General features: G+C 46.6%; 1 protein-coding gene across 2 annotated transcripts in view; it reads left to right on the top strand.

Annotated features, from left to right (window-relative positions):
- Positions 1-1774: 1774 nt before the first annotated feature.
- Positions 1775-13671, top strand: part of ARFGEF2 (ADP ribosylation factor guanine nucleotide exchange factor 2) — a 113727-nt gene continuing 101830 nt past the window's right edge. For both annotated transcript variants that reach the window (XM_050807427.1, XM_050807426.1), the window contains exon 1: positions 1775-2074. In XM_050807427.1, the coding sequence (XP_050663384.1) occupies positions 1954-2074 (121 nt within the window). In that variant the 5' untranslated portion in view covers positions 1775-1953. The remainder of the gene's footprint in view (positions 2075-13671) is intronic.

Genomic DNA, 13671 nt, shown 5'->3' with positions numbered 1-13671 from the left:
TCAGCTAGGGAGAGAGGGGGCTACTTGAGACAGGTCAGGGAAAGCTTCCCACAGACATCTGAGCTGAGACCTGAGCACTGGAGCATGCCTGCCTGGGATGTCTCTGCCTCTGAAGTTTCCAAGAAAGACAATTGTCTTTGCATAAGCCCATGGCTGCCCTTGGGGGAGGCAGGCGAAGGGGTCTAGGGGATACCACTAATGGTTGCTGTGATAGCATCATTGTTGTGGGATGGAGTGGAAGCTGCCTTGGGGCCAGAGTATCCGTCCTCCAACGCCCATTTGCAGGCTGTCTGACACTGGCCATCTGGGTTTCTTCCCCTGACTCCCAAAGCCCAGGTCCAGTTCACTGCACTGTGAGGGTTCACAGGTTTATAATACAATAAACTCCAGAGGGAAGTCAGTGCTTCCTGGTGGCACCATGCACAGCCGTGACATTCAATAAACAGAAGTTCACTGAACTGCAGGGTCACTGCTGCTGTGACAGGTGGGTCATATGGATGTGTGTATCTTGCTAGGGGCTGTGGTGAAACCCTGCTTGTGGAGAATAGACATAAACACACCTTCTCTCTCTCCCTCTCTGTCTTCCTTTCACCTCCCCTCTCCCTCCACCCCTTCCATTTCCTCTTCTCCCAGCATGTTCTTTCCATTCTTCCTCACCTCCTTCCCCTTCACCTCCTTCCTACACCATTCCTTTTTCCATCTCTTTCCTCTTTCCCTAACTTCTGTTCCTCTCATCTTTTTCCTTCTTTTCTGCTCTTCCTCTGACAGCTCCCCTTCCTACCTCCTCTTCCTTCACCCTTTCTACTACTTTCACCTCCTCTCATTTCCACCTCTTTCTTTTTCACTTCCCCTCTCCCTCCGGTCTTTCTCCTCACTTTTTCTTTTACCTTTGTGCCTCCCTCTCACCTCTTCCCACATCACCTCATCTCCTCCATAACTACCTCACCTCCTTTTTTTTACTTTTTTCTTTTTTTTTTTTTGAGACAGGGTCCCCTTCTGTGGCCCAGGCTGGAGTGCAGTGGTACCATCACAGATCACTGCGGCCTCAACCTCCGAGGCTCAAGTGATCCTCCCACCTCAGCCTCCCGAGTAGCTGGGACCACAAGCAGTGCCACCAGTCCCGGCTGTTTTACTTTTTATTTTGTAGGGAAAGGGTCTCCCTATGTTGCCCAGGCTGGTCTCGAACACCTGGGCTCAAGCGATGCTCCCGCCTTGGCCTCCGGAAGCGCTGGGATTAGAGGCCTGAGCCGCCGCGCCGGGCCTCCCCCACTCCCCCGCCGCCGCCTTCTCATCTCCTTTCTCCTTCCTCCTTCCTCCTGACGCCTCTTACTCCCGATCACCTCTCATTCATTCACCAGCTTCCAGTCCTCGCTCCCTCACCTCTTTTCTTTCCTACTCGCCTTCTCCTCTTACCCCTTCTCCTTGTCACCGTTCTCTTTTTTGCCAGTCCTCTCGTTCCCCTTCCTTTCCTCCTCCTCATCTCCTCTCTTACCGCGTCATCTCCATTCTCGTGCTCCCCTTCACCTCCTGTTACCCTGCGCTTCTCTCCTCTCATCTCCATCACCACCTCTCCTCCCTTTCACCTTTCTTTAGCCCCCACGTCCCCTATACCCTTCGCCCGTGCCCTCTCCCCTTCCCACCTTCTCTTCTTCCCTCCACCCTCCCTTTCTGTCTCTCGGCCACCTGACTCCGCTCCGCCCCCAGCCGTAGGCTCCGCCCCGCTGGGGGTCACGGGGCCGACGGACGCTAGGCGGCCGTAGCGGCCTCGCCAGTCACGTGGTCACGTGACGCGCTCCAACATGGCGGCGCCGTGGGGCCGAGGTGTCGCTTCCTGACGGGGCGGCGGGGACTGACGCGGCCGGTGGCGGCCGGGACGCCGGGCCCGCAGCCTAGCTCGCCATCTCGCTCACGCCGCCCGCCCGCGGGGCTGTCAGCCCCCGCCGGGCCGGGGCCATGCAGGAGAGCCAGACCAAGAGCATGTTCGTGTCCCGGGCCCTGGAGAAGATCCTAGCCGACAAGGAGGTGAAGCGGCCCCAGCACTCCCAGCTGCGCAGGGCCTGCCAGGTGGCGCTCGGTGGGTGAGCCCCTCCCGCCCGGCCCCGCGCTGGCCTCAGCACGCCGGCCGTTGCCCTAGCCTACTCGGCCTTGGCCCGGCCTCCTGGCCTCCGCTTTCCCCCCGATCCCGAATTCCACCCTCCTGGCCTCCTCCTCATTATACCCCTAGGGGAAGTGTTGCCCGGGCAGCTCGGGACTGGCCCAAGGTCACCTAGCAAGTTGGTGACAACCAGAGCTTGTTCCTCAGGGTTCCAACTCAGGACTTTTGCCACGATTCCTTGTCGCCCTGTTTCCTGGTTCCTCCCCTCACCACCTCCAAGTCCTAGAAGCAGTAGCCCTTGCCCCAAGTTTTTTCGTTACCTGAGCTCTGCTAATTGAGGTTTCCCTAGGTGAACAGAGCATGTAGGAAGAGCCGTCCAATTGGTTTAGGGAAACCCCTGATTCTTGTTTTAGAAGTGCCCGTTGGAGAATGTTTTCCTTTCGTTTGGGGATCTCCCATAGCTCTTTCCCTCAAGAAAGGATTGTAGAGGGTGTTCTGGATCTCCCAGTCATTGTAGTGAGCAAGACATCTGCCTATTCCTAGCAGTCCACTAAAATACAAGGCCTTTAGAGCAAAGATACTTGTCTGACTTATTCATTGCTGTATCCCCGGCGCACAGTAGGTGCTCAATAAATATTTGCTAATTGAATGGACCCTCGGATTATGGAAAGAGAATTCTAACTCATAAAGGCTTGGTAATTGATACCAAAATCACTATCCTATTTTTCAGTTTTAATCGTTTAGCAAATATTTATCGAGTGCCCACTGCATACCAGGTACTGAGAATTCAGTGGGGAACAAGACGGACATGGTCCTTACCCCTATGGAGCTTATACTCGAAAAGAGGAGACAAAATAATTAAATAAAACAATAGATGAGGTATTTTGGAATACTAATAAATACTATTGTGAAAATAAAAGAGCAAGATGTGATAAAGAGGGCTTGAGGACTGCTTTCCATAGGGTGGTCAGGAAAGTAATCTTTTCCGAGAGGGTGACATTTGAGCTGAGTACTGAAAGGCAAGAACTATCCACCATGTGGAGTTTCAGAAGAGAGTTCTTGGTGGGAGAATCCATACATTTGACCAGAACTGTCTTCAACTAATTCACTGCCCCAAAGGCTTTGGTTTGGAATCTGTAAAGACCTGTTTTTCCTAACAAATTGAGCAAATAGAAAGTTTGATTTTTAGTCACAGAGTTTGAGATTGTTATCACCTTTCTCCCTTCAATTGCTACAAAGTATAGAGTAGTGTTCTTTTGGCATTTAGAAATAGGCTGGTGAACTTTGCACTTCCCTGGGAAGAAGGTCCCTTGCTTTCATCAGATTCTCAGAGGGGCCTGAAATTCCCTCAGGGGCCAACTATTGATGCAGAGGTGGCAGTCTAGATAATCTGAAAACAGTTGCTAGTCCATGAAATTCAGGATCAGTGGAAGGAATTTACTGAGATTTACATTTTTAAAGCTTTTCTATTACAATAACCAAGGCTAACTGTTGGGTATTGTTTTATCAGCAATGTGGGATAAGCACTGCAAAGCAGTTTGTTAGTTAGGCAAGAGCCTGGTATTTATAACTCCACGTTGAAATCTGCCTGGACTCTATCCTCTCAATATTGTTGTGGAGGTTTCAAAATAGTTATTTGGCAGAATAGTTTTTATTTTCTCTTCAGAAAACTTCTTAACATAAAATTTTTACCAAAGTGTGCATCACATTATTGGAACCTACTTATAAAAATGTCACCTGGATCATAAAGGGCCGTTAACGCTGAGAATTTAGTAGATATTTTCAGGTCGTATCTTTGTTCAGAAGTTCAAATTTTGCTGATGCAAGTTGTGGAATGCATGTTTTCAGTTTTTAGGAGTGAATTGTAAGAAATGGCCTAGATAGGGAGTAATTTGACTACAGGTTATATGAATCACAAATTGGGGTTGTGCCGACGGCATAATAGGAACTATCATAAGGGAACCGATGCATAATGTTAAGTGACCATCTTTTTAAAGAGAATAATTGTGTGTCATTGCTGTTAAATAGAAATGACTGCTTTTACTTAGAGTAGAACACATAGCATAGTGCCTGGTGCTATTTCACTCTGCCTCTCAAGGCCCAGTCTTGTGTCCAGTAGTCCCATTGAAGAAGAGAAATTTGGGGCCGGGTGCGGTGGCTCATGCCTGTAATCCCAGCACTTTGGGAGGCCGAGGCGGACAGATCACAAGGTCAGGAGGTCGAAACCATCCTGGCTAACACGGTGAAACCCCGTCTCTACTAAAAATACAAAAAAATTAGTTGGGCGTGGTGGCGGGCACCTGTAGTCGCAGCTCCTTGGGAGGCTGAGGCAGGAGAATGGCGTGAACCCAGGAGGCGGAGCTTGCAGTGAGCCAAGATTGCGCCACTGCACTCCAGCCTGGGCGACAAAGCGAGACTCTGTCTCAAAAAAAAAAAAGAAAGAGAAATTTGGAAAAATAGCTGAAACGCGCCAGTGTATAAGGAGCAGCTATGTGGTATTTTAGAGATTACCATATGTAGATTGTTAATTGTGATAAGAGGAACTGTAAATGACGGCTCAAAGTTGAAATGCTTGGATGATAAAGAGCATTTACAGGAAACAGCTTCTGTGATATGATTCCGCCAACTGTAGCATACTGGGGGAGGGGATCAGGGCTGCAGGGGCTGTATAGTGTAGATGTTAGCTAGGAGTGTATTCTTTGGGACTCTAGACTTCTGTGTTTAAACCTCCTGCCTTCCACTTGCTACCTTTGTGATCTTGGACAAGTTATTTAATCTTATACCTTCCTCATAGGATTATTGTAAAGATTAAGTTAATTGACATGTACAGAAAACTTGGCATGTAGTAGGTGCTCAGTAAATGCTTGCTGCTATTACTATTTGTTTTTTATTACTATTTTAAGCTGTGACAAACCACAGAAGCTGTAAGTACTCTGGTTTGATGTTCTTTACCTTGGTTCCTCGTTCAGGAATGACTTATTGCTCTATTTGGTTTGTAGATGCAATAAATAAGAATGTAATTACATGATTGAAAGGCTGTGTTGGGGTATTAACTTACTAAACTCAATGAAGACAGGGGTTGTTCCTTGTAAAAATTGTGATAATCGTGATGGAACAGATTTGGAGTAATCTCAATGATTCATCTGCACTATATACCAAAAGCATAGATAGGGACTGTCCAATTAGGGGATAGTGTCCTTCCAACCTTTATCTGGAGAAATCAAGAGAGCCTGTGAGAGTGTTCATCGCCCCAGGGACCCTGTTGCTCTTTACCTTGTTAATGAAACTTTGATATATATTAATAATCTTCAACCTTTCAGCCCTCTGTTGGAGAATATAATTACATTCTTAAACCTCCCTTTTATAATTGTCTTATTTAAGACTCATCTTCTCCCATGATGTCTCTTTAAGTTATATTTCTGCTCTTAAACTATATGAAGGTTGGAGGCTTAATACGATAATCTATTTTAAAATTCGATATGGAAAAATGTATCTATGACTGGGCACTGTGGCTCATGCCTGTAATTCCAGCACTTTAGGAGGCCAAGGTGGGCAGATTGCTTGAGCCCAGGAGTTTGAGACCAGCCTGTGCTACATGGCAAAACCCCATCTTAAAAAAATACAAAAGTTACCTGGGTGTGGTAGTGCATGCCTGTAGTCCCAGCTACTTGGGAGGCTGAGGTGGGAGGATGACTTGAGCCTAGGAGGTGGAGGTTGCAGTAAGCTGAGATCATGCCATTGCACTCCAGCCAAGGCAACAGAGTAAGACCCTCACACAAAAGTGCTAAGTAATGGCTAAGTGCTCTATAATTACTAGTTGTCATTATTTTCCGCCATTATCAAGAACATGTAAAAAGAATAGTAAACATACATATTTTCATATGAAATTGAGTGACTTTTAAAGATCACATGTCGTATTATATCTGTGTGATATCTACTATGTACTAAGCATTTCTGAGTTCCAGAGACAGTAACATGGGCTTTTCATGCAATTTAGTTCTCATATTATCATCATTCCCACTGAGCCCCAGAGAAGTTAAGTTGGCCAGGGTAACTCAGTAAGTGATGGAACCAGGGTATAAACACAGGCAATCTGGCTCCATAGTCCAAGATCTTAACTGTTAACTACCATGTTTTCTTGCTTCTCCTTATGAAAGTTCTTATGTATAAAATACTCATGGAGTCTTTAAAACAATCAGTATACCGCAGTGGAGTTTCAGGAAAGAGACCGTATGTTCTATAGCTGAATTTTGAGATATATTTGAAAGCTTTGAGTCAAAAAGATAACAGCTCTTTTCTTCAGGTTTTAACTCCATATATGCTCGGTTTACTTTAATTAGGGGCTAATGGAAAGAAGGAAATGAGAGTAAAGAGCTGATTTCACATAAGCTTCATTTGAGTTATTCAGTTTTTCTTTTCTTTCTTTCTTTTTTTTTTTTTGAGACAGGATCTTGCTCTCTGGCCCAGGCTGGGGTGCAGTGGTGGGGTGCGATCTCAACTCACTGCAACCTCTCCATCCCTGGCTCAGGTGATCCTCCCATTTCAGCCTCCCAAGTAGCTAGGACTACAGGGACACACCACCCACCCGGCTAATTTTTCTATTTTTAGTAGAGATGGGGTTTCTCTGTTGCCCAGGCTGGAGTTAATCAGTTTTTCTAATTGATGATCTCTCTTCATCAGCAGTAAACTCCCTCTTATTAATTCTGGAGTTGTGACCTGTTATTAATTCTGGATTGTGATTCATTTCTTTGGGTACAGCAGGCAATGGGAGACCAAGGCTAAGGAAGAGAGCAGCTTGCCCGTATCCACACAGCTGGGGAAATGTAGCTGCAGCACATGATGTAGCTTCACATAGATCATAACATCCATTCTTAGATTTGCTCCTCCGTTTAATATATGGGATTTAGGATGCAGATGGGTCATTGGTGACCTTAACTTGAGCTGTTTTGGTGCTGTGATGGAGGTGAAAACCAGACTGGCATGGGTCGAGGCCTGGGAGGTGAGGAAACAGATGGTGAGCATAGACAGCTCTCCCAGAGTTTGGTTGTGTTGTAAAGAGGAGGAAGGAGTGGCTCCTGGGAGTTGTTTGTTTATTTAAAGGTAGAAAAGACTTTAACTTTAAATATTGTTAAGGGATCCAGTTAAGGAAGTATATTCCTAAATCTTAGTTGTATATGGATGTGTATAAAACATACAAATGGGCATTTATCATATGGACATCTGTGTATTCAGAAAAACCATTCTCATCATGAGGATTACTGTGAAATTTGAAAAATAAAAAAAACCTCTAAATTGACATAACATGGCCAGGCACGGTGGCTCACACCTGTAATCCCAGCACTTTGGGAGGTCGAGGCGGGCGGATCACTTGAGGCCAGGAGTTCAAGACCAGCCTGACCAAAATGGCAAAACCCCATCTCTACTAAAAATACAAAAATTAGCTGGGCGTGGTAGCGCGCACCTGTAATCCCAGCTACTCGGGAGGTTGAGGCAGGAAAATCACTTGAACCTGGGAGGTGGAGGTTGCAGTGAGCCGAGATGGCACCACTGCACTCCAGCCTGGGCAACAGAGCAAGACTCCGTCTCAAAAAAAAAAAAAATAAATAAATAAATTGACATAATAAGACTTTAAATTGAAATGAAGAAAAAAGCCTTTAATTTTAGCAAATTCTAGTGTTTTGATTACACATTGTGTTTACAAGTGCTGTGTATCATAAAATTTTGCGAAATAACAGTACTCAGGACCCTGGAAGATTACTTTTTGTTGGAAACCACTGTGGATTCTTCAGGAGGAGGTTATCTGTCTAGAAGCGGCATCAAAAAACTGGATTGTTGTTGATTATTTAAAAGCATTTGTATGTAGGATTGGCAGAGAGTTGATTGAGAGTTTGAAACTTTGATTTGCTTATTGATAGTCCAGTGATCCCTCTTTGGGCAGCAGTTTTCCAGGGTGGTAAAGATAATAATACTTTCGTCACAGAATTATTGCAAAGGTTCAATGAACTGTTCAGTAAGTAACTGGCACAGTACCTGGCACCTAATAGATGACCTGCTGAAATTCAGAGGCATTGGTGTTGCAGTCTTTTCAAATTTAATTTAATTTAATTTTTTTGAGACAGAGTTTTGCTCTGTCACCCAGGCTGGAGTGCAGTGGCGAGATCTTGGCTCACTGCAAGCTCCGCCTCCCGAGTTCACACCATTCTCCTGCCTCAGCCTCCTGAGTAACTGGGACCACAGGTGCCTGCCACAACACCCGGCTAATTTTTTGTATTTTTAGTAGAGACGGGGTTTCACTGTGTTAGCCAGGATGGTTTCCATCTCCTGACCTTGTGATCCGCCCGCCTCAGCCTCCCAAAGTGCTGGGATTACAGGCGTGAGCCACTGCGCCCAGCCAGTGTTGCAATCTTTAAAGGAAAAGGAATTGAATGCTTGCCTTTCTCTGCTTCCCCTATTAGTTGGTTTATAGACCTTTTTGCAAGTCTCCAGCATGAGAGAAGCAGTGGTTGGATAGAATGAATTTAGAGCTCTATCCTGTACTTGTAAATCTCAGGGGAGAGTCTGCAAGCAGTGCTAGGGAAAACAGTAAGACCATTCTTCATGAAAAAGAGTGAACTTGTGAAAATGTGTACTTAATCAGCAAGAACATGGAGTGTCCTATATAAATAGCTCAGAGCTGTGTTTAGCTCTCGCCAGTTTCACCAGGCTTAGGGGGCCTGCCAGGAAAATACTTGACTTTCTTTCGAGCAAGGTTATCCTAGAAAAAATAGTTTTGCATTTGCTGATTCATTTCTGAAACCTTCCAGTGGGAAGCTCATTTCTGTTTAGTGTCTTGGGTGTAAATAAGCCTTCTGGCTTGATATTTTATAGTTTTATACCTTTGTGAGAACAGCCTTGTTGTGCTAGGACACAAAATTCTTAAGTTTTCCTTCCGTCCTAGGGAGTGGTCAGTGTATATTTGTTGTTCTGAATATAGTCCTTTTGCCTGTTGACTAAACCAGGCCCAACATTTATTCTGAAGATATTTATTTGGATATCACCCCTGATGTCATAATGTAGAGGGATCAAAACAAACAAGGACCCTGTTCTGAAGGAGCTCGCAGTTGAATGGGGGAGATGGGCGTTGTTCAGAGGATACGCCCTCTAGGTCATAATAACAACCCAAGAAGTACTGAAGGAGATACCTGGTTCTGCAAGGGCAGTTAACAGAGGGGTGAGGGAAGACTTTCCTGAGGAAGTCTCACTCAGTCATTGAGAATTAAGTAGTTGGGGGTGGGAGGCATTTCAGCAGAGGGAACAGCCTGAGTGAAGGCTCTATGGCAGAGAGGAACACAGCTGTTGGGGACACTGAAAGAGGCCAGTGTGCGGTTGGAACACTACTTGAGCAGAGAGTGGAGATGGAGTGAGAGATGTAGGCCAAGACCCCAACATGCGAGGCCTGGAGGTCATGGCTAGGAGTTTGATTTTTTAGGTCAGAAGCAGTGAGATGACATGGAGGAGTTTTATTTTTATAATTAATTAAATAATTAATTAATTTTTTGAGATGGAGTCTCGCTTTGTCGCCCAAGCTGGAGTGCAGTGGTGCGATCTTGGCTCACTGCAAGCTCTTCCTTCCGGGTTCACACCATTCTCGTGCCTCAGCCTCCTAAGTAGCTGGGACTACAGGCGCCCGCCACCACGCCCAGCTAATTTTTTATATTTTTAGTAGAGATAGGGTGTCACCATGTTAACCAGGATGGTCTCTATCTCCTGACCTCGTGATTCACCCGCCTCGGCCTCCCAAAGTGCTGGGATTACAGGCATGAGCCACCGTGCCCGGCTGACACTGAAGAATTTTAAACCAGAAAGCAAGTGTTAGGATGACCAGGTGTGTTATTTTGGAACGATCATTTGGACCACTGTGTTTAGAACATCTTAGGGGAAGACCAGAGGGATTGCCAAGGAACCAATGAAGAGACCATCTTAGTCAATTTTGTGCTGCTGTAATAGAATGCTACTCACTGGGCGATTTATAAAGAACAGAAGTTTATTTGGCCCACAGTCCAAGAGCATGGCACTAGCATCTAGCTAGGGTCATCCTATGGCGGAAGGCAAGAGAGGAAATGAGGCTTGAACTCATCCTTTTATCAGAAGCCCACTTGTGCAGTAACATATTAGTCCACTCATGAGGGCAGAGCCCTTGTAACCTAATCACTTCTTAAAGGCTCCACTCATACCATCACAGTGGCAATTAATTTGCAGCAGAGTTTTAGTGGGGACATTCAAACCATTGCAGGCAGTTACCATTTTTTAGCTGAGAGATATTTTGGCCTGGATTAGTGGTGACAATAGAAGTAGAGCAAAGAAAATGAATTTCCAACCTGGTTAGAAGATGAAGCCAACAAAACCTTGTGATGGAGCGAGTAAGAGCATGGGAAAGAGGATTGATAAGCTTGATTCCCCGATTGCTGACTCACCCAGCTGAGTGGATGCTGCCTCTTTTTAAGATGGGAATGAACTGATACATAGTATGTCAAGGGTTATAAATACTATGAAAAAAGACTAGAAAGATCCATCAGAGTAAAGTGAGAGAAAAAGCAGGTAAGGAGATACAGGGCGACAAGGGGGTGGCAGTATTAGGTGGTGAGGAAGTCTCGTGAAGAGGACATCGGAGCAGGGATCTGAAGGAAGTGAGGTGGTGAGCCATGGAGATGTCTAGGGGGAGGGAGGGCATTCCAGGAGCAGGAATAGCTCCTGCAAAGGCCCTGGGACAGAAATGTGCTTGGTGTGTTCAAGCAAGTAGGCCAGGGCCAGGGTGGTAGAAGGCGAGAGCAGAGGTATAGCAGGGGCCAGATCACGTAGACGTTTGGAGGCCAAGATTTAGAGTTTTAATTTTACGTGGAGTAGGATGGAAAGCTACTGGAGCATTTTGAGCAAAGGAGTGATGTGATCTGAATTACATTTTGAGGGCATCCCTCTGGCTGCTGTTAAGAAAAGCTGTAGGGTGGAAGGGAGGATAATTGCTGAAGCATTGAGACCAGTTACAAGACCATTTTGATGGCCCAGGTGGGAGATAACGGTTGCTTGGTCTAGGGTGATGGTGGTGGCCTAGTGTGGTAAGAAGGGATCATCACTGTTCAATCAGGTTCTAGATATTATGGATAGTGTGAAGTTCCTGAGAAGGCAGATAGGGATGGGATATGACAGAGGTGGAGGGGTTGGACACCCACTCCCTTATAGCAGGAGAGAGCAGAGAGCAGGCCAGAAGTAGGTCAGATTGTAGGTTTGCTAACAGCAAGCTGAGGGAGTCTCCTTGTGCCCACTTCTAATTTCTGAGTGAAGTAGGAGGCCACTCCATTGGATGTGAGTAAAGAGGATGGCAGCGGAACAGTGATGATCGGGAGGGGAGAGATGGGCTGTTGAGGGTGGAGAAATGTGCAGTAGCCATCGTGGAGAGTGAGAGGTGACCAAATTACTGGTTGGCATTTCAGGTTTCATTCGTGATGGGTAACTGGGGCTCTGTAGGCCTGCCAACCTGCCCTGTTGTCAGAGGTCTGCTTAGGCGGAGACAGGTGAAAAGGGAACACTAGTACAATCTAAGTTTGGGATTTTGCCACAAGTTAAGACTAAAGGTCAGAGAGCGTCCAGGCTGTTGATTGCGTGTCATCTGATAATAGCCCTGCTAATGGGATCTACCCTGGAAAATGAGGAAAAAGGAAAGCCAAGAGGTTGGCCATCTCAAGATTTGACAGGCCAGAGAGAGGTTCTACTGGGAGCAGTTGAGAGGGTCAGCTGGAAGGAGAGAAGAGGAAGGAGCTGGAAGTGCCCCAGTAATATATGGGGACAAGAGTCAGTGTGACCAGCCTCACCAGGCTGGCTTGGAGTGGAGGAGGACGTGGCAGGTGACTGGGAGCTGAAGGAATTGAGGGGCAGCATTGGTTTCTGTAGGGGGAAGCCTGCGACAGACAGATGTCTGAGGAGGGTTGAAGGGTTACTGTGGGATCTGGGGGCACTGGCCACTGATGGGATTGTTGGGCAGTGCTGGATTTGAGGTTGGTGATGGTCATTGTTGGACTTGCCTTGGGAGTGGAAGAGAGAATGCAAGCCGGTGTCAGAGGTGCTGATGAATGGAGGTGTGTGACCCAAGCGGTAACATCCAGAAAGGATTTCCTGCAAAGACAGCGTGGCTTTTCAGCTGCAGCTGCCCCACCCTGCTCCAGTCTCCCTCATTTCCAGCCTGGAAATTGTTGCTAATTGCCCCATTGGCAGTTGGGAAAGCAACACCTGTTAAGATGTGGAGCAATAAAGTGGAGCAGGTATGCTGTGCCCTATACGCCTCTTCCTGCACCATCCTCCTCCTTCTGTCATCGTTGAGTGGCTCAGGAGTGCTGGCCCTCCAACAGACTGCCTGGGCATGGATCCTGACTTCAGAGTAGCACTTCTGGCTGTGATGTGGGCAGGTGGCTTAACCTCCCTGTGCTCAGATTCCTCACCTGTAAAACGGTTGTGGATGATTAGAGTGTTCCTGCCTCCCTGGGTTGTGGTGAGGACTGAATGAGCACCTGCCACTAGGAGGCAGTCAGTGAGTCAGCTATCATCATCATCATCATTAGGGTTCCACTCATTTTCCTTTTCCCTTGGCTTTACTTGATCCCATGGATGGCACTAGAGATTTTGCTTTAATATTGACTTCTTTTAAAATAAGAGCAAGAGAGCTGACATTTATTGACCACCTACCGTGTGCCAGCCGCCGCCTTAGTCACCGCCAAGACTTCTCTCATGGCGGTGTCAAGAGAATTATCTGCACTCTCGGTGCCTAGTTATGGTTTCTGGGGCATGTGGGGCTGGGTTTTTTTTAATCACTCCCATTTTTTAGAGTAGGAAATCAAGATTCAGGGAAGTTGGCTGGGCGCGGCGGCTCATGCTTATAATCTCAGCACTTTGGAAAGCCAAGGTGGGTGGGTCACCTGGGGTCAGGAGTTCAAGACCTGCCTGGCCAACATGGCAAAAACTTGTCTCTACTAAAAATATAAAAACTAACCGGGCATGGTGGCGCGTGCCTGTAGTCCCAACTGTTTGGGAGGCTGAGGCACGAGAATTGCTTGAACCCAGGAGGTGGAGGTTGCAGTGAGCCAAGATGGTGCCACTGCACTCCAGCCTGGGCGACAGAGTGAGACTTCATTAAAAAAAAAAAAGATTCATGGAAGTTTAATAACCCACCTGGCATCATTCAGCTAATAGATGTCCATGCCAGGACTTGAACCCAGCTCTGTCTCGCACCTGTATCTTTTCTTTCTGCCACATCAGGCTGTGCCATGCTATCTGTGAGGCACCTGCCACACACACTTTTTCCCTGTTCCTTTTTCTCCCTCCTTTTTTTTTAAAAAAAATTATTTATTACACTTTTAAGTTCTAGGATACATGTACAGAACATGGAGGTTTGTTACATAGGTATACATGTGCCATGGTGGTTTGCTGCACCCATCAACCCATCATCTAGGTTTTCAGCCCAGCATGCATTTGGTATTTGTCCTAATGCTCTCCCTCCCCTTGCCTCCCACCCCTCAACAGGCCCCAGTGTGTGATGTTCCCCTCCCTGT

This window comes from Macaca thibetana, chromosome 10, assembly GCF_024542745.1.
Source record: "Macaca thibetana thibetana isolate TM-01 chromosome 10, ASM2454274v1, whole genome shotgun sequence".
Taxonomy (NCBI): Eukaryota; Metazoa; Chordata; class Mammalia; order Primates; family Cercopithecidae; genus Macaca; species Macaca thibetana.
The sequence above is the reverse complement of the archived record's forward strand: the minus strand, read 5'-3'. Positions and strand labels throughout refer to the sequence as shown.